The sequence below is a fragment of the Cygnus olor genome, chromosome 15 (assembly GCF_009769625.2).
Source record: "Cygnus olor isolate bCygOlo1 chromosome 15, bCygOlo1.pri.v2, whole genome shotgun sequence".
NCBI lineage: Eukaryota > Metazoa > Chordata > Aves > Anseriformes > Anatidae > Cygnus > Cygnus olor.
In genome coordinates, this window is record NC_049183.1 from 6,632,598 (window position 1) to 6,660,417 (window position 27,820).

Genomic DNA, 27,820 nt, shown 5'->3' on the forward strand with positions numbered 1-27,820 from the left:
AGCTGGGCAAGGGGCAGCCACCCCTTCGTAGACCCCCCCACCCCCCCCAACGCCACTGCAGCCTCCCTGGTCACCCCTCCCCGAACGTGACGCTAACCGCAGCGCTTTCCCCACGGGGTCCTTTATTTTCTGCACGTGTTGTGTTGAGCCCGGGGGTGGGGGTGCTCCTTTGGGAGGAGGATGGGGCTGGAGGTGGTGAGCAGGGGGCACAGTGGGGCCAGGCTGGCCGTGGGGCGTATGGCTTCTCTCCTTCAGTGCTATTGCAGGCAGGGTCCTGTGATGGGGCAGAGGCTGGGGTCCCCTCCACTCCCGCCGTGGGCTGGGACCATGCGTGGGCATGGCCGCAGGGCTGGGGTCCCTAGCTCTCCTCCTCGGGCACAGCCGTGGGGCCTCTGCTCTTGTCCTCGCCCTTGGCCTCGGCGTCGCCGGCGGGCAGGAGCAGGGCCGGGCTGGGGCTGGAGTGCCGCTGCTTGCGCATGAAAGGGAACACCCTGGGGGCAGAGACAGGGTGAGCGCTATGGGGCCGCCCCAGCGCCCTACGGGCCTGGTCCCCACCTCACCGCTTCTTGGTCTCCGGGGGGATGACGGCCTCGGCCAGGAGGTTCCTGTAGAGCTCCGACTTGAGGAAGCGCGGGTAGGAGTCCTGCAGGGAGCAGAGCCGTCGGGCCCAGCCCCCCAGCACTGTCCCAGCCCTGCCCAGCCCTTGCCCACCTTCTTCATCAGCATGTAGATGTGCATCTGGGCATCGTCCATCACGTAGCGGTGGGGCATCTTGATGCCCTCCAGCGTCCGCTCCATGGTCTTGCTGTCAATGTTCACCCAGCGCGTGGCTCCAGGAGCCAGGAACTGCCTGGGGGTTGCACCCAGTGACGAACACCCATCCCAGGGCTGGCCCCCGTGCTAGGACGTGGCACTGCCATGGTCTGGTCCCCAAACCTGTCCCCTGCTGCCCCTCTAGTACTCACTGGTAGATGGAGTCCACGATCTCGGTGATGCGGGACTGCTCCCCGTAGCGCAGCTCCTCGCATGCCTCCCAGAAGCTCAGGTTCTCAGCTGGGGAGGGGGACACAGCGTTGGGGAGGGGGACGCGGCACCGGACACCACCTACAAGCAAACCCTCCCCAGGCCATCACAGCTGGTCCCACAGCAGGACTAAACCCCCCCGGGCTGGGGGCAGCTGGTGTGAGGTGGGGTGGCAGGTCCTGGGAGGGGGGGGTCCAGGATGGGACCACTCACCACTGAACTCCTTCTTGAGGAACTCAAGGAGCTGTGCACGGCCCAGCGGGTCGGTGAGGAGCTCACTGAAGTCGAAGCCCCAGCGCTCCACCCGCAGCTTCGTGGGGGTCATCACCCTGCCGGTGACACCAGGGCAGGGGCTGTGGGGTGGGGGGGCTGCATGCGCAGCCCCCGGCACCGTGTGGCCGCCCCGGGTCTGCCCGGCCCGCCACGTCCCCTCCCTGCGCCCCGTCCCGGGGTTGGTGTCAGGGTGAGGAGGGTGGGGAGGGGACCCATGGGTGCTTACGTGGGGGCGTTCATGGCCCAGTACGTGGTGTCGTCTGTGATCCAGGGGTTGCTGGGCAGGCAGCCGGACATGATGGGGTCGTGGGGCACGTACTGCTCGTTGAACTTGATGTACCTGCCGGGAGCGGGGGCTGGAGGTGGCCAGGGCCGCCGTCCCCAGCCCTACTACCTGCCTGCCGTGGTCCCGGCCGCCTCGGGGGATGCTGCAGGGCCAGCTCGGGGCCAGGACACGTGCTTGGGCTCTGCGATGTCCTCAGCTCTGCCCACCGCCACGGCCGGTGCCGCTCACCCCTCGAGGCAGATGGACGACTTCACCCGGGTCCTGGCCATGGCCTTCCTGCAGTACTCGATCTGGGGCCGGCCGCAGGCACACGGGGCACATCAAGGCCCTGCGCCCTGCAGGAGCGCCCCCTCTCCCTCCCCCTTACCCCGCTCACCTCCCGCTTGTAGTAGTCCATGTTCTTGGCCTGCAAGAGATGCACGGAGCCGGGTGAGGGCCTGGGGGAGGGCAGGACCTCGTGCCCACCAGCCCTGCCCGGCACCACCCAGGGAAAGCACTCGTATGTGCATCCCCAGCCCCACGCAGCCTCCAGCCCCCCCATTGATGTCCCCCCCCCCCCCCCCAAATTGCCCAGCACAGCCCTGGGATGACCTAGGAATCCTGCCCCCCCCACCACGGCGGGACGCGTGGGTTAGTGACACTTACGTGGGCAGACGACACGGCACATGGAGAAGAGAAGAGAAAACCTGGAAGTTAGTAAGGACCAGCCGGGCGGACCGGGGGGTGCTGGGGCAGTGTTAGTGGGGCCACCACACAAGGGAAGGGCCTGGCCGGCCCCAGCCAGATTGGGGTCGGGACTGGCGGCTGCAGGGCCCTGGGGGTGCCAGGGGTGCAGGCAGCAAGGCAGCCCTGGGGGGATTAGCAGCACAGGCACAGATGGCAGAGGGTGCACGGGCAAACACAGCCCCCCCGCCCCAGCTTAGCGAGGGCAGTGGGGACAGCTGGACACACAGATGTTAGCAGAGCTGGGGTTCACCCCCCCCCCCCCCCCCCAAAGAAAACCACTGTGCACAGCCTGGGCTGGGACAGCCAGGACAGCCCCGGGGCAGCTCCAGCCCGTGCTTACCAGCTGCACGCGGCTGGTGTGGCAGTTCCTGCGCTCGGGGCCCTGCTCCAGCACGCTGGGGGCTCCTGGCTGCAACAAGAGCAACGTGCCAGGGTAGGAGGGACACCCCCCCACACACCGTGAGGGACCCCCCTCACCACCACCACCCCCGAGCCCCTGCACCCAGGACTGTGCGTGGTGCCAGTGCCCTGGGCCTCACCGGAGGCCGGTTGACGAGCCAGTACGCCTGCTCCTGGCAGTCGATGACGATGCGGTCACCCTTCCGCCGCTGCTTGGCCGCCCTGTCCGTGGCAAAGGCAGTGCCTGTGCCCCGTCCCTGCCGCTTCCCCAGGGCAGCAGCGGCACCAGCTTTTGCCCATCCCCATCCCTGTCCCCGTCCCAGTGCTGTGAGCGCCCTGCACTCACCGGAGCTGCTCCCGCGCCTGCATGACCACGAAGTCCCACGTGTGGTTGATCCTCTTGTGCAGGAGGTTGTAGTTGTCCTGGGGAGCAGCGGCCAGGTGGCCACGGCATGACACCCGTGCCCTGCCCTCGCCTGGCCCTGGGGCCCGCGGCGTGGGGACCACTGCGCTGGGTGCAGCGGCGAGCACCAGACCCTCCTGGGTGAGCTGAGCTCCCCCCCCTGCCCCGGCCAGCTCATCACACGTGTGAGCCCTGCCGCGGGCCGGGCAGGAGGGCACCCCTCACCTTCTCGTGCTCAATCAGGTCGCCCTGCTTGCGGATGTTCTTCTTTGCCAGGTAAATGGCTGCAAAGGGAGTGCAGCCACCTCAGCGGGGCTGGGAAGGGGCCGCAGCCCGTGGTGGCAGTGGCTGCAGCAGGTTGGCACCTACCGTAGTCCAGCTCCGTGGCCGGCCACTTGGTGCTGGTCCAGAAATACGGGGTCTGGGGCGGTGGAGAGGGGCCAGGCTGAGCTGCGGCACTGAGGCTGCTGTGGCGCCCGCTCTGCCCACGGACAGGGCACATACCTGGAAGCGGTAGGGCGACTCGTCCGCCCGTAGCGTGAGGCTGCGGGGGTCTTTGAGGGGGTAGATGTAGCCGTGCTTCACGATGAGGTTGCCGAGGTGCAGCGACTCTGGGGGAGCGGGAGTGGGGGTGCTGCTGAGTGGCTCAGCAGCCCCGGCTGCCCTGTGGCACTGACACTCACCCTCCTCCGAGATGCCGTACTTCTGGATGAGCCACTCCACGATGTCGTTCCCTGGGGACCGTTAGCAGGGTGTGACAGGGCCCCCCCTACACGGCGGGTGTGAAGGGGGCGAGCGGGGTGACGGTTGCCCTGCCAAGGACGTGCTAAGCTGCCCGCCCCGAGTGAGCACCCGCCCTGCTCTGCCAATGCATAATTGATCCCAGCTGCATTTCTGAGCGCACACGAACGTGGGGAGGCGAGTGGCTTGGGGCTGGGGTGCCAGAGAGCTGGGTGCCGGGCGCAGCCCACCGCAGAGCCGGGCACCCCAGGGGCAGAGGCAGGGCCAGGCGGGCAGCATCGCTCAACTGCCCACCATGCGCGGCCTCGCAGGCAGCCCCAGCGGCGGGGCCCCGACCTCACCTGTCATGGCATGGGGGATGACGGTGATGAGCAAGCGCTGGTTCCTCATCTTGATGCCCATGTCCGGGTCCTGCATGCTGACGATCATCCGCTCCATCTGCCCGGCAAGCATCGGCCACGCTCAGCCCTGCGGCTGGTGGCAGGGGCTCTGGGGACAGCCTGACACCCCAGTGCAGGGCAGCCAGCCGGGAGGCAGCCTGGTACCCCTCCACACGTGGGACACCCTGCAGCTGGCCGAGGTGCGGGGAACGCTGCCGCCGGGTGTCACCAGGTCACTGGGGAGCCCCGTTTTTGGAGAGCGAGCCCTGCCGGGGCTGCGGCAGCCCCGTGGCCGGGGGCATGGCACGGAGCTCCGGTGCCCACCCGTGGGTGTCCCCGCGTGGGGCGCTGCCCGGTGCCTCCGGCGCTGCCGGCAGCGTGGCCGGGGCAGTTCCCGCTGTCCCGCGGGGCCGGTGCCGGTGCCCGGTCCCCGCGGAGCCCGACGCCCGTTCCCCGCGGTGCCGGTGCGCGGGGAGCCGGTGCCGGGCGGTGCCGGCTCACCTTGCTCAGGCACGGCATCTGCAGGCGGGGATGCCCGCCGCGGGGGCCGCCGACGGTCATCGCGGGTGCGCTCCGCTCCGCTCGGGGCCGCGGCTTCCCCGCTCCCGGTCCCTGTCCCTGCCCCGGCACCGCCCCGGTCCCGGCCCCGGCACCGCCCCCGCCCGCCCCCGCCGCGCTCCCCCTGGCGGCTGCCGCGGTCCGCGCCCGGTGCCCGACCGGGGCATCCCGGGGCGCGGCGGCGACCCCAGCCCCGACCCCGACCCCGTTTCCCCGCCGCCCCCGGGGCGATGCCGAGGGTGTTCGGGGAGCGCCCCCCGTGGCCGCGCGGGGCAGGGGGCGGCCGCCGGGGCCGGGAGCCTCCCGAGGAGCCGGCCGCGTCCCCCGGCTGCTGGCGGGCAGCGGCGGGGCCGTACCGGCACCGGGCGGGGCGGCTGCGGGAGGGCTGCGGGGGGGCTGCAGGCGGCGGGCGGGCTGCGCGCAGCGCGCTCGGGGCGCGCTCCCGGGTGCGGGCAGGGGACGGAGCCGCGGGCAGGGTGCGGGCAGGGTGCGGGCAGGGCGCGGGGGATGCGGGCGGGCTGCGGGCAGGGCGCCCCGGGGGCGGGCAGGCGCGGTGCCGGCGCGCACGGCGGATGAGCTCACTGCAGTCTCGCCGCCCATGAGCGGCGGGGCTGGAGCCGCCCGGCGCCGAGGGGCGGGGGCGGGCGGGGGCGGGCAGCGGAGCCGCCGCGTCTGCGGGAGCCGCCGCCGCCGCCCCGCCGGGCCGCGCCGGGCACCGCCGAGCGCAGCGGGGGGAGCGCAGCGCCGGGCACCGCCGGGCTGCACCGGGACGAGCGCGGCCCCGTCCCCGGGGAGAGCAGCGGACGGCGGCAGAGCCGCGCCCCGGGAGCAGAGCAGCGGGCCGCCCCCCCCCGGGCGCTCCCCCCCGGCCCTTCGCGGCGCCCCCGGGAGCGCTGGGCCCGGCCCGGCCCCGGCCATGCTCGGCCTGGATGTGTGCGAGGCCGGCGGGCAGCTCCTGGAGCTGCTGTGGCTGGCGCTGTGCTACCGAGGTGAGCGGCGGCGGGGCCGGGGAGCGCGGCCCCCGCAGCGGGGGGCCCGGGGGTGGGCAGCGCCCGGGTGTCGCGGGGGTGGGCAGCGCCCCGGGCCCGGGCTGAGCGTCGCCCCCGGTAGCCAACAGGTGAGCATCGGCCCGGTACCGGGAGCGGGGGACGGCACCGGGGGTCTCCTCGGGCCCCCCCGCCCCTTGCAGCCCGGCCTGCGGCACCCGGCGCTGGGCGAGCCCCCGGGCGGGTGCCTCTCTGCGCGGCCGGGCCTGGGGACGCGGCCGGGGCCCCCGCGCTGTGCCCGGCCCCCGCTGCTGCCCCGGGGACCCGCTCGGCCCGCCCCGGGGGCTGGGGGCTGAGCGCGGCGGCCCCTTCTCCCCCCAGGCTGGGGCTTCCAGGGAAGGGCAGGGGGGGTGATGCGGCAGGCGGGGCAGGGCAGGGGCCCCGAAACCCCTGGCTGCAGGAACATCACCCGCCTTTGTGTGGGTGCCACCCCCCCCCAGCTGGCTGGCACCCACCAGAGCCGCTTGTTGACTCAGACCTGTGTTTTTTTTTTTAATTATTATTATTTTTATTTTTTCCTTTGAACCCTGTACCTGCAGCTGCTGGTGGTTTGGGGCAGGAGACGGGGCTGGCGGCTGCACAGCACGGTTGGAGCAGGGGCTGTGGTGTGGTGCCGAGGACCTCCCTGGGTGCCCAGGCACACGGGGTGCCTGCAGGCCACAGCAGGTTGCAAACGTGCCCCGAGCTGTGCACCACGTAGGCACGAGCTCGTCTTGCTTCATGACCGTGCGGAAACGCAGCTGGCGGCAACGCCTCTGGTCTCAGCTGTGCCACCGAGCCCCGGGGACACGGAGCCTGGCAGTGTCCCCACAGTCCTGAGGCAAGGGAGACAATGTGGCTGCAGAAGGTGGGGAGATGGTTGCCCACATTCGTTTGGGGTGTACCTGAGCTCAGTCCCCCCCCCCAGCCCAGCAGCCCCTGTGTGTCCCCGGGGCTTGGGGGGGGGGGGTGTCCCCTGGGGTGTCCCCAGGGCGGGACTGCCACTGCCTGTCCCCCGCAGACATCATGGCTGACAAGGAGGGGGTGACGCTGTCGCTGGAGGAGGAGGATGATGCCGACGTGGCCCTGGCGTACAAGACGCCGGAGAAGAAGAGCCTGCAGGAAATCCAGCAGCTGGACCCGGGGGATGAGAGCCTGCGGAAGTACAAGCAGGCACTACTGGGCACCATCCCTGCGGCCGTGGGTAAGGCCGGGGGCCGCGGGCTGGGGCTGGGTGCCCCAAGCACCCCCAGCACCTTGTGCCAGGCGATGCAGCCTCCGCGGGTGCAGGGAGCTGGGGCATCCCTGTGGGTGCCGTCTGTCTGTGCCCACCCCGCTGCACGGAGACACCGGCATTCCCCTGCTGCAACGGGAACGGCTGCCCGGGGACCCCGGTTGCCTTGGTTACAGGATCACCGCCGCAGTTTCCATAGGAACGGGTACAAGGGACCAGGGAATTCATTGGGATGACAGAGATGGAGCGAGCGGCTGCGGGGGCTGACAGCTCGTGGCTGTCGGCACTGGGCCCCCCAGCCAGCCAGTGTCCCCCACTCCCCACGGCACCCACCCGGCCTCACGCTGCTGCCCGTGTCTGCCTGGCCTGGGGCGCAGCACTGTCCCAGCACCCTGATGTGCTGGCCAAGGGGGTGCACGGGAGCTGGCGAGGTGCGTGCAGACCAGTGGGGTGCACATTGGTGGGTTTGATGCCGAGGTTTGGGCAGGCCTGAGATGTCCCTGAGCCCTGCCTGGGCTGCCTGCTGTTCACTGGCTCCTAACTGTGGGCACCGCAGCCCTTTGGGATGCTGCAGGGGTGCGTGGGCAGGAAAGTCCCTGGGAGCACAAAGCACAGCTGCTCTGGGACTGGAGGTGCCAGCCCTGCGTGGGCTGGGTAAGGCCTGCACCCTGCCATTTGTCCCTAGATGCCAGCGTGCCCAACGTGCAGGTGACGAAGCTCACCCTGATGTGCGAGCAGGCGCCGGGGCCCATCACCATGGACCTTACAGGTGAGCGCTGGCAGGGGATCTCCTGTGGTGGGAGGGAGGAGGAGGAAGGGGTTCCGGGCTGATGGTGCTGCCTTCCACCGCAGGAGACCTGGAGGTGCTGCAGAGCCGACCCTTTGTGCTGAAGGAGGGGGTGGACTACAGGGTGAAGGTGTCCTTCAAGGTAAGGCGGATGCGGGGTGCCCTGTGCCCGCCGGCTGAGCTGGCCACGGCCCTGCTGCTGCCCCACAGGGTGCATTCTGCCACCCATGGGTCTCTGCTGCCATGGAGCCTCTGCCCCTTGCCCGCCTCTGGCTCTGTGCCCCTCCAGGGGTCCCTGCCCACCTCAGCAGTCCTTCCTCCCCAGCATCACTGCCAGCCGGGGTCCCTGCCACCTTTGCTCCTGCTCAGTGCCCAGTCCTGACCAAGAGGCCAGATCCTGGTGTAGTGCATGACAGGGCTTTGGGGGTGGGGGAGAGGGGGGCACCCCAAAGCCCAGGGGACCCCAGAATGGGGGGGGGGGGGGGGGGGCACCACACTGTTCCATGCCACAGCACCCCTGCCCTCTGCCTTGCAGGTGAACAGGGAGATCGTCTGTGGGCTGAAGTGCCTGCACCTCACGTACCGCCGCGGCCGGCCGGGTGAGTGGGGGCCGGGGCCAGGGATGGGGGCTTCGCCGCCCCGGCCCTGCTCACTCGTCCCCCTCTTGCCTTCTCACCCAGTGGACCGCGATGTCTTCATGGTGGGCAGCTACGCGCCGCGGGCCGAGGAGTATGAGGTGGTGACACCAGCTGAGGAGGTGCCCCGGGGCCGGCTGGTGCGCGGCTCCTACCGCGTCCGCTCCCTGGTCACCGACGATGACAAGACGGAGCACCTCTCCTGGGAGTGGGGCCTGTGCATAAAGAAGGCCTGGGAGGACTGACCCCCCCAGCCCCGCAGCCCCGCCTTCCGCCAGCTTGGGGACGTGGTTCCCGCGGCCCCGGGGACCCCTTGCTGCCCGCCGGCGCTGCCGCGCTCGCCCCATTCATGTTAAGGTGTGGGGGGGTCCCTTAGCAAGCGGGCACCCACGGTCGTGGTCTTCGCAACCAAAGTTATTTTTAATTGCTGTTTTTTTTTAATACTGACGCCCGACTCGTCCTTGCGGCATCTCCATCGCTGGGTCTGTGGCTGTGAACCTGCTGTAGCGCTGAGCGGGGCCTGCCTGGCCGCGTGGGACGGGACTGCCGCGCAGTGCCGAGCTGCCGGCCCTGTCCGACTGCCCGGTGGCAGGCTGTGCTCTTCCATCGCCATTAAACCGTACAGACTTGTCTCTTACTGCTGTGTCCAAGCGCCCCTTGCCTTTGCCCGCCCATCCCGTGGCTGTTCCTTGTCCCTGGGCCAGGTCCTGCTGCAGAGACGGGTGGCTGGAAAACAGCCACCTGGTCCCGCTGCCTTATCTGTGGTGCTGGGCAGCCAGTAGCGGAGGGCCACGAGCTCCTGGGGACCGGCACCACCCGCCCCGGGGCCCTTATCTGTCCCCTCTCCCCAGTGCGCCGGCTTTGGCAGTGGCGGCTGGCAGTGTTGGCACCATGCGGGGCTCCGGGGCCCGGCTGCTTTGGCTCTTGGTGCTCTCGCTGGCCTGGCTGGGCCCGGCCTGGGGGGACAGCGAGGGGCTTGAAGGCAAGGAGGAGGATGGGGAGGTGGTGGCAGAGGAGGAGGAGGATGAAGAGGATGATGTGGTCTCGGATGAGCTCGAGGAGGAGGACAGCGTCCTGGTGCTTCACGAGCACAACTTCGCCCGTGCCTTGAGCGAGTTCAGCCTGCTGCTGGTGGAGTTCTGTAAGTGTCCCCGGCGCGGGCGGGGGCTGGGGACAGGCAGGGGTACAGGGCAGAGCCATGAGTGCAGGGCAGGGGGCAGAGGTGTGGGGCAGGGGCACAGGGACAACAGGGCTATGGATATGGGTAAGAGGGGCAGGGGCACAGGACGTAGCATGACAACACGGGGGCATAGGGTTTGGTGCAAGGGCACAGTGTGAGAGGGTGTGAGGCAGGGCCACAGGGCATGGGATATGGGGCAGGGACACAAGGTGGGGTGTGGGACATGGAAGAGTGTGGGCACGTGCTGGAGCGTGCCAGGCTCATGTGTAACATGTCCTTGGCCACCCACTGAGCCCCACCCCTGGGGACCAGGGACATCCCCACATGCTGGGCTCTCTGTGGGTGACACTGGGCCCCCACGCAGATGCACCGTGGTGTGGGCACTGCCAGAGGCTGGCCCCTGAGTTTGCCCAGGCAGCCGCCACGCTGAGGAACGGGTCGGAGGCGGTGCGTCTGGGCAAGGTGGATGCCACGGCGCAGGTGGGCCTGAGCACCGAGTTTGGCATCAACGCCTACCCCACGCTCAAGCTCTTCCGTGATGGCAACCGCACTCATCCCCTCGCCTACACCGGTAGGGCCACGGTACCGCATGAAGGCGGTGGCGTCCACGGCGGGGGGCACCGGGAGGGGTGCTTGGTGGTGAAGGGGTGGCAGCGTGGTGACGGCGAGCGGGTGGCAGTGATGCGATGGTGAATGAGGTGACAGCAGGCAGCCTTGTGGTGGTGGCGGCAGCGTGGGCATCTGGGGGCGGTGGCCTGGGCTGGGGGGTTGGCAGTCTGGTGACAGCGGGTGGGTGTCTGGGGTGACGGTGGCAGCCCCACTCCACATGCCAGGCCGCATGGACGCCAAGGGCATCGTGCTCTGGATGCAGCGTCGGGCCGGCCCCAGCGCCACGCTGCTGCAGGACACCGACACCGCGGCCGCCTTCATCAGCGCCCAGGATATGGTGGTCGTGGGCTTCTTCAAGGTGGGCCAGGGACCAGCCCGGGGCTGGGCCAGGGCCAGGGCAGGTCTCATGGTAGGGCCATGCAGGACCTGAAGGGCGAGGCGGCCCAGGCGTTCTACGAGGCTGCTGGTGAGGTGGTGGATGTGGCGTTTGGTGTGACCGAGGCGGACGAGCTCTTTGAGGTATATGGGCTGTCAGTCGACACTGTCTGCCTTTTCAAGAAGGTGAGCAGGGCTGGGGAGGGTGGGGGTCCATGGTGGGGACCCCTGGCACTCACTGGCCTGCATCCTGGCAGTTCGACGAGGGACGGACAGACTTCCCTGTGGACCCAGCACAGGGACTGGACGCAGCCGAGCTTACTCGGCTGCTCCGCGTGCATAGCCTGGAGCTGGTGATGGAGTTCTCCAATGAGGTACGGCCCCCGTCCCACCCTGTCCCCAGCACCAGCCACAGGATACCCCAGCCCTCACCGTCCTCCCACTCTCCGCAGACCTCCAGCCGCATCTTTGGCGCCAAGATCCCCCACCACATGCTGCTCTTTCTCAAGTCTGTGGAGGAGCAGCTGGCGCTGCGGGATGACTTCCGGAAGGCTGCCAGCAATTTTCGGGGAGAGGTGAGGTGGCCTGGTGGTGGGCATGGCGAGGACCCACGAGGCGCCCTGGCCTCAGTGCTGCCTGTCCCCCCACCCAGGTGCTCTTTGTAGTGGTGGATGTGGATGGGTACGGTGCCTCTGTCCTGCCCTTCTTTGGCCTGACACCTGCTGATGCCCCCACCTTGCGCTTCATCAAGATGGCGAACAACCGCAAATACCAGATGGATGAGGAGGCCTTCTCGGCCACAGCCGTGCGTGACTTTGTCCAGGCGGTGCTGGACGGCAAGGTTAAGGTGAGAGAACCATGGCTGTGTCAGCTAGTGCCAACGCTGCTTTCTGGTAGAGTGTTGGGCTGTTAATTCTGAAGCCTAATGATGTCTCTTGCATGGTGACCACCGGCCAACTGCTCACTGATAGTTGTGCAGCCAGACCTGAGGATTTGGGGGTTATATAATCATATAACAGTTTGGGTTGGAAGGGACCTTACAGACCATCTAATTCCAACCCCCCTGCCCCTCCTACCAGACCAGGTTGCCCAAAGCCCCATCCAGCCTGGCTTCAAACACTTCCAGGGATGGGGCATCCACAGCTTCTCTGCGCAACCTGTTCCAGTGCCTCACTGCCCTCATAGTAAAGAATTTCTTCTGAATAGCTAATCTAAACCTACCCTCTTTTAGTTTAAAGCCATCCCCCCCCCTTGTCCTATCACTACACCCCCTGACAAAGAGTCCCTCCCCACCTTTCCTGCAGCCCCCTTTAGGTACTGGAAAGGCACTGTAAGGTGTCCCTGGAGCCTTCTCATCTCCAGGCTGAACAACCCCAGCTCCCTCAGCCTGTCTTTGTAGGGGAGGTGCTCCAGCCACTTGATCATCTTTGCAGTCTCCTCTGGGCTCATTGAAATGCATCAATGTTGTTCTTGTGTTGGGGGGCCCAGAGCTGAGCGCAGGGCTCTAGGTGGGGTCTCATGAGAGTGAAGCAGAGGGGGACAATCCCTTCCCGTGCCCTGCTGGCCATGCTGCTTTTGGTGCAGCCCAGGATACATTTCGCTTTCTGGGCTGCCATGCTGGAAGCTCATGTTCAGCTTCTCATCCACCAGCATCCCCAGGTCCTTCTCAGGGCTGCTCTCAATCCATTCTCCTCCCAGCCTGGATTTGTGCTTGGGATTGCCCCGGCCCAGGTGCAGGACCTTGCACTTGGCCTTGTTGAACTTCTGGAGGATTGCACAGGCCCATCTCTCAGGCCTGTCCAGGTCCCTCTGGATGGCATCCCGTCCCTCTGGTGTGCTGACCGCACCACACAGCTCAGTGTCTTCCGGCATCGATCCCACTGCCCACGTCACCAATAAAGATGTTAAACAGCGCCGGTCCCAGTACTAACCCCTGAGGAACGCTGCTCATTACTGATTTCCACCGTGACATTGAGCTGTTGACCGCAAGTCTTTGAGTGCGACCATCCAACTGATTCCTTACCCACCGAGAGGTCCAGCCACCAAATCCATGTCTCTCCAATTTAGAGACAAGGATATCATGGGGGAGAGTGTCAAGTGCTTTGCACAACTCCAGGTAGATGACATCACTTGCTCGTCCTGCAACTGACTGTGCAAGGAAAAAAAGAAACCCACAACTTTATGGGAAATGAGGCAGGAGATCATCAATATTGAGCTACACATGATGGGATGAAAGTAGAGGGGGAGGAGGGAAGAGATGGTCCAGAAGTCAGCACAGGAATGCTGAACAGGGCTGGGTACCATGCTGGGGTGGTGGGGATGGTGTCTGGCAACTGGTCCTGGTGTGCCTGCATCTGATGGGTCTGCAGGTGGTGGTGGGGGGATATTCCTGGCAAACCCTGGCCCCTGACGCCTGTGTCCTGTCACTGCTCACCATGGGCTGTGGCCATCCTGGTTGTCCCCACAGCCCCATCTGCTGAGCGAGGAGCCCCCTGAGGACTGGGACACGCGACCTGTTAAAGTCCTCGTGGGAAAGACCTTTGAGCAGGTGGCATTTGATGAGACCAAGAATGTCTTTGTGAAATTCTGTAAGTGCTGTGGCTCCCCGTGACCCTTCCTGAGCTCCATCATGGGGCTGAGGGCTAAGCCCCCTTCCCACGCCAGTCCCTCACCTGAGGAACTGGCCCCAGCAGCCCCAAATCCTGGTCCCCTAGCTCAGCCAGGATGTCCTCCCAGCACTGTGCCTGTCACACAGATGCGCCGTGGTGCTCCCACTGCAAGGAGATGGCGGCTGCTTGGGAGGAGCTGGGTGAGCGCTATAAGGACCACGAGGACATTGTCATTGCTGAGATGGATGCCACGGCCAATGAGCTGGAGAACATCACCATCAGTGGTTACCCCACACTGCACTATTTCCCTGCTGGACCGGGCAGGAAGGTAGGGTACAAGGCATGCATGGGGCACCTGGGGAAGGGGCTTGGGCCCGGGCATCACTCCTTATCTTCCTCCTGTTCCATGACTCCAGATGATCGAGTATAGGAGCACCCGAGACGTGGAGACCTTCTCCAAATTCCTGGAAAATGGGGGGACACTGCCTGAGGAGCCACCTGTGGTCAGTAAGGTCCCCCCTTCCCTGGGCCAGGGGTTTCCATCCACCGCAGGATGGCTCCAAGCCCCTGCTGGGCAGGGGAGCCCCTGCTGCTCTGCCCCACAGCAGGATGGGGACGGGGTGTGTGGCCATCCTTTTCTTACCATCACCTTCTGCAGGTGACCAAGACCCCCGAGAACAGCACAGGCACAGAGGAGCCGAGTCCGTCAGGCACGGCTGAAGCCCGGGACGAGCTGTGAGCCCTGTCCCACTTGGGTGGGTGCTATAAATGCCCTGGAAACAACGTGGGCTCTGGTCTTTGTCTGCAGCTCTGCAGCACTGTGGGGGTGCAGCTGCTGGCAGCCCCGGCTCACCCAATGGGCGCCACATTTGCACTGGCCAGGGGCACGCAGTGCTCAGTGGCATCTAAGGGGACATGGTGAACACAGTGGGTTCACATCTGGGGTCGTGGGGCAGAGCTCCCTGACTACAAGCTGAACCCAGGGAGTCTCTCCCATGGGGCAGCTCAGCCACAGGCCTGGTTCCCACCCTGCAGCCACAGGTGACAGACCCTGGTTCTAAGACCTGGTGCTAAGGGCCTGGTGGTGGTCTCATCCTACTGCTGTCAGGACCCCAGACACCGTGCCCTCGCCTTGGCCTGGTACTGCATGGCCTTGGCACTGGGCATGCCCCATGGGTTGGGTGCTACAAGGCTCCTTTCACCTCCCCAGGGCCCTGGACCCATCACGGCTCTGGGCATGCTGTGGCACTTGTCTTTGCAGTGACACAGCAATATGTGGGCCTGGGGTTCTGCGGTCAGGGTGCAGACGATGGAGGAATGAACCAGGGCTTTCTGTGTCATGGCACCCAGGCACCCCTCCTGCCCCAGGTCTGGGTTGCATGACCATGCAGCAACCCCAGGGAGCAGGGGAGCCCCAGGAGTTGTTGTCACAGCTAGGGAAGGCAGGAGAAGTAAAAAAAAATGGGGCTCCAAACACTCTTTGAGCTTCTCCAGACCCTGGCTCACAGCCTCTGGGACCCCCCGGTGTCCCCACAACCCCCAGCACTGTCCCCTTTCCCCATGCCTGCTGCTCTCAGGCTGTGGGCAATGGCTCTGGGGACAGGGCCCTGAGGGCTGTGGCCTCCACGTCCACCCTGTGGGGGAGCCATGTGCCCTGGCCACCCGACCGGTCCCACCCACCAGTCACCCCAACTGGCTCCCCTGGGCCTGGATCTCTGCTCCGCAGGGAAGGAAGAAACCAGCAGGCATTGGGATGTGGGGTTTTATTTCATTTTATCCAAGTACCTTTGAAAAGATCATTGTACAAGTCAGCACATGAGGATGCACAGGAGACATCGCCAGGGCTGCACAGCCAGCAGAGGATGCTGCGCTTAGCAAATGTACATATTTACAGGGAACCCCCTGAGGAAAAAAAGGGGGAGACGGAAATCCCAGGCATGGTAACAACCTCACCAGACACAACATGGTCAGAACTTAAAAAAAGAGGGAGGAAAAAAAACGTTCATAATGCTGTTCCCTGGCTGAAAACGATTGCAGACTTTGCTGGACTTCACATAGTGATAGGCAAGTCACAGGACCGTGTTTAAAAGGCACTCGGTGACATATACAATAGGCTGAGTCAAATCCCCATGCGGTGCCACGCACACAGGGCCCCCAGCCCCACAGGCAGCTGCACCATGCTCCAAAATGCTGCAGCAGCAGAGTGCAGAGCCGGGACACGCGGCCAGGCAGGGCAAGAGCTGATGTGGAAGCCCCCGACGAGCTGGCTTTGGGGGACGTGGGGGGGGGGCCGGTCTCGCTGAAGGAGCCAGCGCAGAGTTGCGGCTGCTTGGGCATGGAGTACAGCCCGGGCTGGTGGGCAGGGCAGGGCCAAAGGCAGGGGCAGTGGGAGTGGGCAGCCCAGGTGGGAGCAAGTAATCCCAGGAGGCTGCCTAGAGTCCCATCTGCACCCTGGTGGCTGCCCCTTAGAGTGAGTGCAGTGTTCGGGTGACCTGGCCCTAAAAGAGCCCCACAAAATGGAATCAACAACTCCCTTCGCTACTAGCACTGGACTGCAGTGCCCTCACATGACCTCCCCAGAGACACAGAACCTGAAAAAAAGACTCAAGACTCAAAAAAGATGGGTTTTGTCCTCATACTTAAAGTGTCTCATTGGCTTCCTCCCCATACTACACGTCTCCTAGAAAGACTCTTTGACCAAAGCCTGACTTTGACACTGGAGGCCTGAGCATGTCTGCAGGGGGCACACGGGTGCCAGCCCTCTGCGGAGCTGCTGCTCCCTCCTGGGAAGAAAGGTCTTCTCCAGGAACAGGGCAGACGTGGAGGACAAGTGCAGGATGTGGGATGCCAGTGCCCAGCCTGCCGCCCCAGCTCCACAGCATGGGGTGGGAGCTGGTCCTCACGGATGTCCCACGGCCCTGCCAGCTCGCCCCATCCCGTGTCTCTGGTACAAGGCACCACAGGAAGCCCCCAGCACTGAGAACTGCCACTGACCCTTCTTTCCATCGGGAAGTCACTCAATCTCAGAAAGCTCAGGAGAAAAACCACCCTACCAGGTCCAGTAGCTGCAAGTGCCAGGGAGGCAAGAGGCCGACTTGTTCAAAACGTCTCAGCAATCTTTGGAGGTGCGCAGGAACCACAGAGGAGGGCACCACCGGAGCGCAGCAACACCTTCCACACGACTCGGGGGGACAGCAGCTCGTTGGGCCAGGCGCGCTCTGCCCCGCTGCAGCAGCATCACTCAGGAGCCATCCACACGGAGGGGGCAGGGAAGGGTGCTGTGAAAGCGAGGACCACACTGAGTTTGACGGATGGCTGTACACTTTGGGTGAATTCTGCAGTACCTGTACGTTTTACATTTACATAAGAGCACTGTGACATTGGAAATATTTTCCTTTTATTACAATATATCAAAAATATGCAGCTTTAGTAAACAAGGTCATATTACACTTTCTAATGCACTGTACAATGCTACATTACACTTATATTCGGTATGGAGAGGGAGCCCAGGCTCCCACTGGCAGGTTCCTGGGGTGAAACGACTTCCACTGGCAAAACAGCTTGCACAGAGCAGGCTGCCGCCCTCCGCCCCGGGCTCGCCCAGCGCCTGCTGGAGTAGCACCGCCAGCGTCAGCCCCAGACCTTCTCCTCCGGTCCCAGAGTCTTTCACAGTCCTTTCCTTAAAGCCTTTGCAGCCTCACAGCCTAGTCGCCTAGTCGATCTTTTCCACCTTCCCGATGATCTTCTCTTCGAAGATGGGCAGGATGGTGTCATCTTCCCGCACCTCCTCGAAGACCACACCACAGTCGAACTCATCACTCACTTTCTTAAAGTAATACCTGAAAACCCAGAAACACGGCGACAGAGAGAGGTGAGTGGTCATGTGGGACACCAGTCATACCCAGAGACAGGGTACAGCACTCCCTGAGCTAATGGTGAACGGGGAGCAGCTCCAGCAGATGTGGAGGCAACTGAGGCCAGCATCCACCCGTCTTCACTCTGACCAAGAGAGTGGTCAGGATCCGTGCCGGCATATTGAGGCTCAGGCTCTGAATCCAGACCCATTCACAGCTCTCGCAAAAGCTGGCTGGAGGTCCCCGTGTTGGTGAGACCCCAGAACATTTCTAGGCAGACTTTCCCAAGGCAGTTCCTACTTGGAAGGGGTGACTGGCAGAGCTACACACCCCATGCCTGGCTGCCACACAGAGGACAGGCACTCTGGGACTCCAGTAGGGCCCAACCTCTTTGTCCTCACTGGAGGAAACCCTGGGAGTTGAAATGGCTCTGGAAGCTGAAGGGTTCCCCAGAGCATCATCAAGCACTGGTCGCTGCCGCTCCTTACCAGCCCAGGACACCATGCAGCCCTGAAATGTCTGTTCAAGGTACGAACTGTGATGCAGGACATTTCTGGTAGAGAACCCAATCTCCCATGTTCCCGTAACCTGCCTCTTCAACAACCAAGCCTTTCCAGCCAAACACAAATATAGCCCTGCTTCCATGAGGCAGGATTGCTGCTGCAAGTACTGGTTCTGCCCCTATTTGAAAAGTACATTCCTGACTCACGTTGGGACTTATTTTTCTTAAGTGCAGGAACCTCCAGTGGCAACCAGGCATCTTTACTGTGCTGCTGTATTCCCACTGCAGCACAGCCTGAGAGCCCTCCCGGAAGGCTCTTGAGAACTCCAGGATGCCCCCGACCCACCTCCACCATGGCTCCTTCACCTTAGCAGGAGCAGCACCACTGCATCCCGGTGGTGGCATCTGCCAGGGGTTGTTGACAGTCTGCAGGCACCACACTGCACGCAGCAAACAGCCCTTACCTGTAGTTCCCTTTCTTGGTCAGCAGCTCCTTGAACTGTCCCAGTGTCACCACGCGCCCTTTGACGAGGGTGCGGTAAGGGATCGGCTCTCCGCAGAAGTAGTAAGCAACCACGATGTTCTCACACGGCTGGGACGCACCGCTGCCCGGTCTCTTCTGGGGCTTCAACCTGTTGTACAACAATACAAGCAACCTGCTGAGTATCAGCCTATGGTGCTCAGCACAGCTTCAGAGCCATCACCACCGCTGGGTGCCGGTCTGGGTATGGAGCTGCCCAGGCAAGGGGTTCAGGTCATGTTCCACCACGGTGACAAGAGGTGGGCAGCAGGAGATGTGACACGGCCTCTGAGTGAGCCTGGGACTGGCAGGCAGCCTGCTATGGTGGTCCTGCAGCTCCTCAGGCTCTGTGGGGAAAACAGAGGCTCTGATGTCAAAAAAAGGAGCTGTCTCAGGGCCACTGGGCTAGCAGCCAACTTGTTGAGATTGCTGCACAGGGAGAACATCTCCAATCAGCCCAAGAGGAGAGTCCATCCAAGCAATTACATGTCTTTTTTAAGAAGCCATGTGGCTTCCCGGCTCATCCTTTCCAGCACCGGTGCTGGCAGGGAAGGGAACCTGTTGGTGAGAGGAGAACAGCTCAAGGACAGGCTTCACTGCCTGTCCCGTCCACGCAGGGTGGCCAGGCCCAGTTAGGCTGCTGGCTAACAACACACGTCCTGTCTGCACCATGTGATAGATTTTGGAAGGCAGACACTGCCCTCAAAACCCTGGTGAACTGACTTTAAATCTCCTGTTTTCCTGACTCGTGAGATGTCAGACTGGTCTCTGCTTCCAGCCCACATACTGGCGTTTGCTATGTGGTGCCATCACTACACTGGAAGTGTCAGCCCAGTCCTAGCCCCATTTTCAGAGGCAGACAAAAGTAGCAACAATAAAAATAATGGTACTTTGCACTTCTGTAGAGCTTTTCACCTGGGCACTGTAAATGCTGCACAAGCATTTGAGCAGCCTACACAAATACGTAACTTGGTATGTGTGGTCTCGGCAGAGGCAGCGTTCTCTTTCAAAATCACATAAAACAAACTTGGCAGCTTTAAAATTATTTTAAAAGCACACCGGGTAAAAAAGATGATTTTGTATTTATATGACTGGAAAGTTGCTATAAAAACAGAATTTGCCAAGCACATGAGCTAATCACAATTTTGGAAATGACTGTGACCCTAACCTTTAAACACTGGCTCACAGGCACGGCACCTTTTTAATGGCATGCCCACATAAACATTGGCTTTGCAAACCAAGACCAGAGAAATTTTTTTCACCTCTTTCTAAAGCCATGAGAGGTCTAAAGTTCAACTGAACAATGTTTCTGGTGCTTGCTCTGCCTGGGAGACCTCTGGGGAAAATGCCGCATCCTGAGAGGTGCGAGTCTGCTCGTGGTGCCAGCAGAGCTCTTAGAACCTATCCTCATATCAAAGTACAGGATGCCCTTTAGCTAGAAAAACATTAAGAAACTGAATCATCCTTGGAAAAAAATATCTTGCATTTAAAGGAAAAATGGGTCATAAATTCAGGCAAATACTGTGCATCCTGTGAGCCAGAAGTTAATTGAAGGGGTTTGGAAAACCTCAAAGTCCCTAAGCTTCTCTTAATGCCGCTAGAAACAAGTCATGACTAAGAGACAGCTGCTCTGTGCCCAGGGGACCTGGCACGCAGGCTCCTGGGGACGCAACAGCGTGCACAGCACAGGCAGCACAACGCTGGCGCTGCCATCCCACAGGGCTGCTGGGTGAGCAAGCCTTCATCTGCTCAGCACCTCCTGGCCTTGCAAATGCCCATCCACTATGACAAACGCCCTGAGCCCCCCGAGGTCTGCCCTGGTAGAAGCAAGAGGGGGACCGTGCCAATGGCCGGGAGCCTTCCTCCTGCTGGTGCGTAATTCATTCCTGAAAGGCCGTTTCTGAACGTGCTCAGACTGGCTCCTCTATCCCCTCTTCCCCAGCCTCGGAAAGGGGCCATGGGGATCGTGTGGCTTGTAGAAAGCACGCAAGGAAGAAAGAGCATCCAAAGTTTCTCCTACATCCACCAGAGAGCGAATGCCTCTTGCACATACGCTGTTTCAAGGGCTTGTCAAAACAGACAGCCCTCCTGCTGCAGACGGCAGAGAGAAAAAAGGGGATGGTGGAAAACAGGCAGGGGTTAAAGCACCAGCATCACAGCACGCACTCCTTCCCAGAGCACAGAGAGGCTGCCAGTGCCTGAAAACAGAAGCTCTGTACTGCTTCACAGCACTAGAGTTAAAACCAAACCCCGCAGTTTTGGATCTCCCTGTTTTTGACATAAATCAAGGTAGGGATGGCTTCTGGGCATCCGCAGAGGCTGAGGGCAGCTTCGGTCCCCCTGGAGCAGGAGGGGGATGGAATCACAGCTGGCACTGCTCAGCGGCTTACAGGGACCCTGTAAGAGCAGGAGGCCGCAGGCAGCAACAGGGAGAGTGGCTGGACACAAAGACAGGGCTCTTCCCCACGGGACAGGACCTGCAGAGGTAGCAGGAACAGCTCCTGAAGGATGCTGCCAGTGATGGGACAAGAGCTAAAGGGTTAATGCCTTCTTGCAGGAAGAAAAATCATGTTTCGGAGCATCTCACAGTCACAGAACACACACGCATCCCAAAACTGCAGCAACAGATCTCTAGCAGCCTGAAGCAGGGCTGATCACTGAAAACACAATTTTCCAAGCTTTCCTCTCAGGAGAACAAGGCAACACAACTGTCTCCACTTTCGTCATCGCCAAGAAATCTAGAAATCTTCTGAGACCACTTCTTACCCAGATGGGCCACCACTGAGTACGGTGCTCCACCAGACCACGTCTAAGCCCTGCTGCATTAAAGCCTCCACCTGCACCCATCTCCTGGGTCTGCAGTGTGACCCTCCCCAGGAATACAGACAAGTAACGCTACCTTTCCTCTTCTGGGATCAGCTCCCTTTGCAACATTTGTCATAAAATGACATAAAATGTTATCCAATAAGGGAACAGCAGCACTGATCCAACTTACTGCATCTACACTTCACTAACCTGTCAAGAATTTCTAGCCATATAATCCAAATGGCTGATGTGAAAGGGAACCTGGGTCTGTGTTAGAGCACAAGTACAACCTAGCTGTGATGCAGCTGTGCCCAGCACAGGGAGGTAGGGGGCTTGCTCCAACTCAGCCAGGGGCTGAAGAGCTTTGGAAAGCCTGAAATGCAACCGGTGGATGTTACCTTGGGAGTGTCCAGCTCTGATCCTCTTCCAGGCTCGGCCCAACCAAATTAATTCCAAACCGAGCTCACGCTAACATTTTTGCTGGAGAATTTCTAAAATTCTTTTGCTGCTTGCAAAACCCTTTTCTCTGCAGAGCTGGTACTAATTACTTCTTCCAGCTGTTAACATAACTGAACTGTGACACTGAGCTACGGAAAATGGCTCCAAACTGGCTGCACAGACAAGCAATGATGGTCACTGGGACAGGGCTCTCCACAAATGCAATGGGCACACCGGATCCGCAGGTCATTCGGTGCTGGACATTTAATCTGGAATTGCTTCCTAGCAGCTGTCATGCAGGTATCTTAAAGATCAATGCTCCCTGCCCCAAACCCTGTAGAACAGGGAGAGAAAGGCCTGTTCTGCAACAGCAGCGTGACTCCTTCCAGAGTATTTATGATGCTCAGTGCAGCCTGTGTGGACGCCTGTGGGACAGTGGTGGGGTGGGAGCATGCTGCTGACACCCCCAGACAGAACTGGGGAGCGAGTGGGGAAAGGACATGGCTACAGAGGGCTGTGCCGGCGGGAGAGCAGCTCGTGAGCCAGGTAACCATGCTGCAGGGGCAGCTGAGCTGTACAAAGCTGGCACTGTACGCTCCCCTGCAGCCAGCTCAAGCCCGTGCCTCAAGGACACCTCCAGGCTCACCACCTCCTCCTGTGCTGTGAGGACTCTGCCTCCCCAAGGCTGCCGATGAACCTGGAGGCTGGCTCCAATTTCCAAGAGCCCTCCAAAGCTCCTGACTGAAATAAAAGGTGTTTCCAGGTGAAATCCCCTCTCTGTTTCTCCTTTGCTCCCCAGCCAGCCTTGGGCAGCCCCTCTCAGAAGAGACGTGGGGTCTGTTTTCAGGCACGCTCCTGTGCTAACCATAACAGGAGCCCTCTGAAAAGGTGCTAGCTCAGGCATGCTTCAGCTGGAGCACCTCGTCCTGCCAAAATACAGCAGACAGATTTAAACACCAAGAAATCCTTCACTCCCTGGGGCAGCATCCATTCTTGTGTGCTACTGGACATGGGCACATTTGCTTTTCATTAGCAGTTCCTCCCCAGCAAACACTGCTCCCTGTTTTTCCACGCATCAGGCGGGTCAGCGGGATCACTGCGTCTTCAGAACGGCCAGGCCTTGTGAGGAGGCAGCACAAGTGTGAAAGTGGAGCAGCCCAGCACGGCTCAGCCTGTTCTCTGCTGGTCTGGAGGGCATATACCACAATGCCACGGGGTTTCTACAAAAGCTATGTTTACAATACATGCCAAGTTGTTATTAGCATATTCATGACGTATGCATATAGCCCAGGCTGGCGTTTCCAAAGGGTGTATCTGCATCTCTGCATCTAGACATTTCTGGGAAAGGTGCGTGAATCTAATATGACTATAAATGACTCTACTAATAAACTCTATCCAATTACACCAACTGAAAGGTAGATCAAATAAACTTGGCTCAACCTGACTTGGGAGAGCCCTCTAATTACCTGTCTTTCAATCTGTCTCTGACATAAATATGCAGAAGTCTGCTACAAGGCCACTGCAAGCAAAAATAATTGGAGTTCAGCAATTAGAGGAGCTTGTTTTTTAAATTACACTCATGTTTCTAAGCGTCAGACTTGAAAGTTTAAAGTTCTCAGAATGTAGCTATAAAGCACTGGAGTGACTACAAGCAATTCCCATTGTGAAAGGTTTTTAACGGACAAAGTGCTTTTAGCTCTTAACAGTAATTATCCAGCACTTCCAAAATGTTTTTCATCTGATAGCTCCATGTGCCTTGCAAATAATCTTCCCTGAAAGATAATACAGGAGCAGGAGAATTAGCTCTGCAACAGGCATTAAGCTGAGTCACAAAAAACAGCAGTGACTTGGGCACAGACATGCAGTGAGGCAGTCCTGCTGTAGCGGGACTAGAGTGCGGTGTTCCCATCTAGATGCCACAAGCAGCCTTTGCTGGAAGACTGGAGGAGATGTAAATAAAGAGCAAATACATACTCTTCTTCTGTGCTTAACTTTGCTGCATCCTGCTGAATTCTGCTACCGCACCAGCCAAGACCTTTGAAATCTCTGTGTGAGTGTGAACAAGCCAAGAGTCAGCGCCAGCAAAGAACAAGTGAGCCCACGAGCTGGAGTGCGGTTAGTACTGCAGAAGAGAGCTCTTCCCCAGCCTGCTCCTTCTAGACAGGCTCCACTTGCTTGAGCGCTCAGCAGCTCCTTCCCCACCCTTTCAGAGCTCTTCCAGACCCTCCATCCAAAAAACGCAAGCCCAGGCCTCAAGGTAGTTTGTGACATATGCACCACCATGAGAGGGCACGTCGGAGGGACTGGGGCAGGTTTCTCTGACCTCTGCACATACCTCCACCCCGTTAGTGCTGGAAACTGAAACGGGGGGCTGGACATCTCCCTCAGCTCTCCACCTTCAGAGCAGTTTCCCCCTTCCCTCCCATGCACAGTCAGACCCTACTGCCATACCTTTGTTTAAGGGGGAGTTTTCCAGCCCTTTTTTCCTCCTCCTCCAACCTTCTGCGAGCTTCTTCCAGCTGGGTGAGAGGGTTGGGTGCTGGATTGGGCGGCATGGTAGGATCTTGGATGAAAGGGTGAGAAGGCTGGACAACGTTCCGGAGCTGCGCACTGACCCACGGATGCACTGCAACAGGTCGCTCAATGGAGAGGGGTCGGACCATATCATGGGACAGCTGTTTCTTAGCACCTGAAGAGCTACACATAAATACAAAGGTTTTACACAGATTGCCAAGCCGCTTTGCACATGCTCACAGTCACTCCTAGATGGACTACCGCTTCCGCAGCTGGGCTCAGGCACCACTGGGAACCTCCTTACAGCATGGCTGTGCTGTGGTTTCTGAGGGAGAGGGGAGCACCATCCAGCCACTGCAGCCCTGGATATTTCAGGGCAGCGTACTGCCATCTACTCTAGTGTTTTGGTGAGACATCGGGGTGAGCGACCCAACCCGGACACAAAGACAACAGATCTGCTTAACGGCTCTCATGAAATGCACAATGCATAGAAATAAAACCAGCAAAAGGCAGCTCAACGATACGCAAAATTCACTCAGCAGGATCCGCCAGAAGATGTCCCCGTGTGTGGCGCCACCGCTCCCAGGCTGCGAGCCTCTCGCTCTGAGCCACCGACGGGCAACGGATGTGGCACCAACATGCTTGTCCTTCCCCAGCTCCAGCAACACAACGACGTGCTGCCTGGCTTCACGGTGGCCCAGCACTGCCCATGGCTCTGTCCCTCACCCCAGCTGCCTGCAGAGCAACCTGCCCCGGCCACTACTTTGAAGCAAGAGGAAAAAACAACAGCACTTTTGCCACTCAGCTACTCGCTAACGCAGCCGTGGCAATGGGGACGAGCCCCCAGATCCCTCTTGTCAGTGACGCCCTGAAAGCACTGCTTTTTGCCAGAGAATGGCCAGACTGTGATTACGGATCTGTGCCCACAGGAGATCTGCTTGACTACAGAGAGATTCCCAAGACAGCCACCATCTTTGGCTCTACTCTGCACAGGCGAGGCCATCCCAGAGGATGCTCCCAACAAGCTGAAGTCTTGCCTGAGCCGTGTCAGGCTGCTTACTCGGGACCAATGGCTCCAGCACAGCAGGTCCTACATTTCTATCAACACCTTGCAAGAGCAACAAGCATTTATGTAGAGCAAATGCCTAAAGCAAAAATACTGCCTACTGTGTGCCACATTATCCACCTCGTAACCACAGCAGCAGTTTGTGAGATTCCTCTGAGGCTTCAACCTCCCCCCAAGGCCACGATTCGTCCTTTGGAAAAAAACTGAACTTTATCCTTATAGCCCCCCAGCAATCCTCAGTCTCCAGAGGATCTAAACCTTTGTCCCTGGTGGATGCTTGCCTTCTCAAGATCTCCAGGAACAAGGCAGACTGCTGTACATCCTAGAGACACAAGCCTTATGCAGGGGATGCAATACAACAGTATGAAGACTCCTCGCTCTACCAGCCCTTACCCATGGTTTGTTTTCTTATGCCTGCTGATCTCCTTCTCTCCTTCTATGATCCACTGAAGGATCTTCTGGTTTCTCTCCACGTCTTCAGGAGATCCTGGCATCTCATAGTTGGCACCATCACTTTTCCCTGAATCGGTCTTCTTAACATTTCTTTTTGAGAGCAGACTTGCTTTCCCACTGCAAGAATAAAGCTTGAGACATTAGCGCTTTGCCTAAGCCAAACCACCACAGACAGTGGCAGAGGACGGACATGTCTATCTCTAGACATATTCAGCCCTGACAGGGTCTGCTGGGCTCTACCACAGCTCAAACCAACCATGCTACAGCTGTGGCTAAGAGCAAGACTGGCTACCCTGAGGCACATCAGCTGTCTCTGGGAGGGAAGGGAGCTTCTCTGGCAAATGAGCCGTGGCAACGCGGCAAAAAGCCCAAGAGATCTCCTGGCAAATGAAGGACTGTGTTACACCCCCAGCTCTTTGCTCCAACGTGGTAACAGGCTCAGAGCACGAGGTTCATCCTGGTGCTGCAATCTATAGGCTGCCTCTCCAAGTCAGACCACTGCTCTTCATCTGAGCCCTTCTGATCCCCTCCCCAGAGCTGCTTACCAGTTTGCTAGCACCCCAAACTGCTGTTTTACCATGCCAAGCATTTGCTTCTCACCGTGATCTGAACTGAGGCTTCAAATCATGGTAAAAGATTACATCCCATGGAGGGGACTGCCTTCTGCAGGCTCCCACCTAACTTCCAGGGCACACTGGGAAACGCAGCCGCTGCAGACAATGCAGCTAGGCAGAAAGGAGGCAATGGTCGACAGGCTCTTGCTATGTTTATGGCTGCAGCAAAGGCTCTTAGAGTTATCCCACCTCTCCTTGCCGCTGCGCATGCGGATGTGCCCCGAGGCACAGCTGGACAGCCACACGCTCGCGAGGCCACACAGAACAAGCCTGTGCTGGCCTGCCATTGCCATGGGCTGTAAATTTAATGGACCCCCATCATCCTAATCACCCACCTACTTTACTCCACAGGCCCTCCCTACTTCTGTATGCTCATTAGCACAGACAGGTAAAAGAACACCACAAAGGAGTAACAGATCCCCAGTCAGCTTTGCTGAGAAGAAGTGAGATGGGATTCCCAGCAGGGGTTCTTTGGAAACAGTAACCCGATGTTGCAGGGTGGCGAGAATTAGTGGGAAATCACTTGAGAACCGACGAGAGATGTTGCTATGTTTGGGTCTGGCCAGCATGCCCCACACGGCCACTGTGGGACTCAGAGCACTGACACCATGCAGGCAATCAGAGATGTGGATTGTCTTCTGCAGGTGGAGACTATGCAGATAAAAACTCTTTAGCTCAGGAAACAACATGGACAGGGGGATGCTGAAGATCAATGAAGTCAGAGCAAACTGAGAATTTGTTCTCAGCTTCTCACCACACAAGGACTAGCAGGTATCAAATAAAATTCGCCAGCAGCACGTTCAGTGCAAACAAAAAAAAGCCTTTTTCAATAGCTCGTAATCACACTGCAGACTGGAGAGGCCAGCAGTCCAGCTGGGTTCAGGAAGGACAAAACGAGCCACTGCAAGAGAGCACTGGCTGCTGAACAAGACTGTTCAGATGCAAACTCTCATCTTATAAAACTCCTAACCTGGGGACAGGAACTGTGAGTTTGTGCCAGAAGGACAGCTCTAAATGTGCCCACTTATATTTCCCTTGAGTGTATACTGTAGTCAGTGCTAGAGAGAAGACCTGTATCTAGATGTGGCTTTGGGTTGACCCAGCATGGCCACGTGTATGCTTTGTCGAAGCAGCCCAGACACATTTCAACCCTACAGAAAGACGTAAGGGCTCTCTCCCTCCCTGTCAGCCTACAGAGCAGTTTGCTTCAGCTGCCTCTACGCTCTGCCTCCCTCATCCCTCCTCCAGAAAGTTGTTCCTACACATTGCAGACCCACCTGGCTGCCTGCCTTCACTAAAATCCCACCCCTAGTACACTGCAAAGCCTTGCCCCAAAATAACACACCTTAAGGAGCTAGCCAAGCTCTCCGCTACAGTTGCTCCACATTTATCATCACCACTCATTATTCAAAGTAGCCCTGAGCCTCGCCTTTACAGTAATTCAATAACAGGACTAGCTGCTGCAGAGAATAAACTTTGCCCTCTCCTCTCAGCACACAGACAGAAGATGGAGGAATTGGGTGGTGGATGAAAAACTGAATATGAGCTGAAAATGTGTGCTGGCAGCCCAGAAAGCCACTCGTGCCCCAGCCTGCAACAACAGCAGCACAGTCAGCAGGGCGAGGGAGGGGACTGTTCCCCTCTGCTCCGCCCTCGTGAGACCCCACCTGGAGCCCTGCATTCAGCTCTGGGACCCCAGCACCAGAGGAACAGGGACCTGCTGGAGCAGGTCCAGAGGAGGCCATGAGGATGGTCAGGGAGCTGGGGCTCCTCTGCTGTGAAGAGAGGCTGAGGGAGCTGGGAGTGTTCAG

General features: G+C 60.2%; 4 protein-coding genes across 10 annotated transcripts in view; 2 read left to right on the forward strand and 2 right to left on the reverse strand.

Annotated features, from left to right (window-relative positions):
* Positions 1 to 100: 100 nt before the first annotated feature.
* On the reverse strand, positions 101 to 4,885 carry RGS11 (regulator of G protein signaling 11). 3 transcript variants are annotated; one of them, XM_040574936.1, is made up of 17 exons: positions 4,733 to 4,885; positions 4,193 to 4,289; positions 3,794 to 3,844; positions 3,615 to 3,721; positions 3,480 to 3,531; positions 3,336 to 3,394; positions 3,054 to 3,130; positions 2,848 to 2,929; positions 2,649 to 2,717; positions 1,959 to 1,982; positions 1,811 to 1,872; positions 1,523 to 1,636; positions 1,237 to 1,352; positions 966 to 1,053; positions 712 to 850; positions 561 to 643; positions 101 to 491 (listed from the first exon to the last, which is right to left on the reverse strand). In XM_040574936.1, exons 1-17 carry the CDS (start codon positions 4,790 to 4,792, stop codon positions 359 to 361), a joined length of 1,413 nt encoding a protein of 470 aa, XP_040430870.1. In that variant the 5' UTR covers positions 4,793 to 4,885; the 3' UTR covers positions 101 to 358. The 3 variants fall into 3 exon arrangements, with proteins under 3 accessions (XP_040430870.1, XP_040430869.1, XP_040430871.1); XM_040574935.1 differs by having other exon boundaries at positions 1,959 to 1,988; XM_040574937.1 differs by lacking the exon at positions 3,615 to 3,721 and having other exon boundaries at positions 1,959 to 1,988; positions 3,480 to 3,614.
* A 709-nt stretch (positions 4,886 to 5,594) lies between these two features.
* Positions 5,595 to 9,107, forward strand: ARHGDIG (Rho GDP dissociation inhibitor gamma). 2 transcript variants are annotated; one of them, XM_040574938.1, is made up of 6 exons: positions 5,595 to 5,778; positions 6,836 to 7,018; positions 7,734 to 7,817; positions 7,901 to 7,977; positions 8,371 to 8,434; positions 8,516 to 9,107. In XM_040574938.1, the coding sequence occupies exons 1-6, from the start codon at positions 5,706 to 5,708 to the stop codon at positions 8,713 to 8,715; spliced, it is 681 nt and encodes a 226-aa protein (XP_040430872.1). In that variant the 5' UTR covers positions 5,595 to 5,705; the 3' UTR covers positions 8,716 to 9,107. The 2 variants fall into 2 exon arrangements, with proteins under 2 accessions (XP_040430872.1, XP_040430873.1); XM_040574939.1 differs by lacking the exons at positions 5,595 to 5,778; positions 6,836 to 7,018 and adding an exon at positions 7,046 to 7,479.
* A 231-nt stretch (positions 9,108 to 9,338) lies between these two features.
* Positions 9,339 to 14,120, forward strand: PDIA2 (protein disulfide isomerase family A member 2). Its single transcript, XM_040574940.1, has 11 exons — positions 9,339 to 9,611; positions 10,015 to 10,221; positions 10,484 to 10,617; positions 10,683 to 10,820; positions 10,892 to 11,008; positions 11,087 to 11,209; positions 11,287 to 11,481; positions 13,102 to 13,222; positions 13,390 to 13,571; positions 13,660 to 13,746; positions 13,902 to 14,120. Exons 1-11 carry the CDS (start codon positions 9,362 to 9,364, stop codon positions 13,980 to 13,982), a joined length of 1,635 nt encoding a protein of 544 aa, XP_040430874.1. The 5' UTR covers positions 9,339 to 9,361; the 3' UTR covers positions 13,983 to 14,120.
* Positions 14,121 to 14,989: 869 nt separating this feature from the next.
* Positions 14,990 to 27,820, reverse strand: part of AXIN1 (axin 1) — an 83,674-nt gene continuing 70,843 nt past the window's right edge. For 2 of the 4 annotated variants that reach the window (XM_040574038.1, XM_040574037.1), the window contains exons 7-10: positions 25,336 to 25,512; positions 23,814 to 24,059; positions 18,064 to 18,231; positions 14,990 to 17,082 (exon numbers count right to left, since the gene is read on the reverse strand). In XM_040574038.1, the coding sequence (XP_040429972.1) occupies positions 16,956 to 17,082; positions 18,064 to 18,231; positions 23,814 to 24,059; positions 25,336 to 25,512 (718 nt within the window). In that variant the 3' untranslated portion in view covers positions 14,990 to 16,955. The remainder of the gene's footprint in view (positions 17,083 to 18,063; positions 18,232 to 23,813; positions 24,060 to 25,335; positions 25,513 to 27,820) is intronic. The other 2 variants (XM_040574040.1, XM_040574039.1) reach the window with 1 other exon arrangement.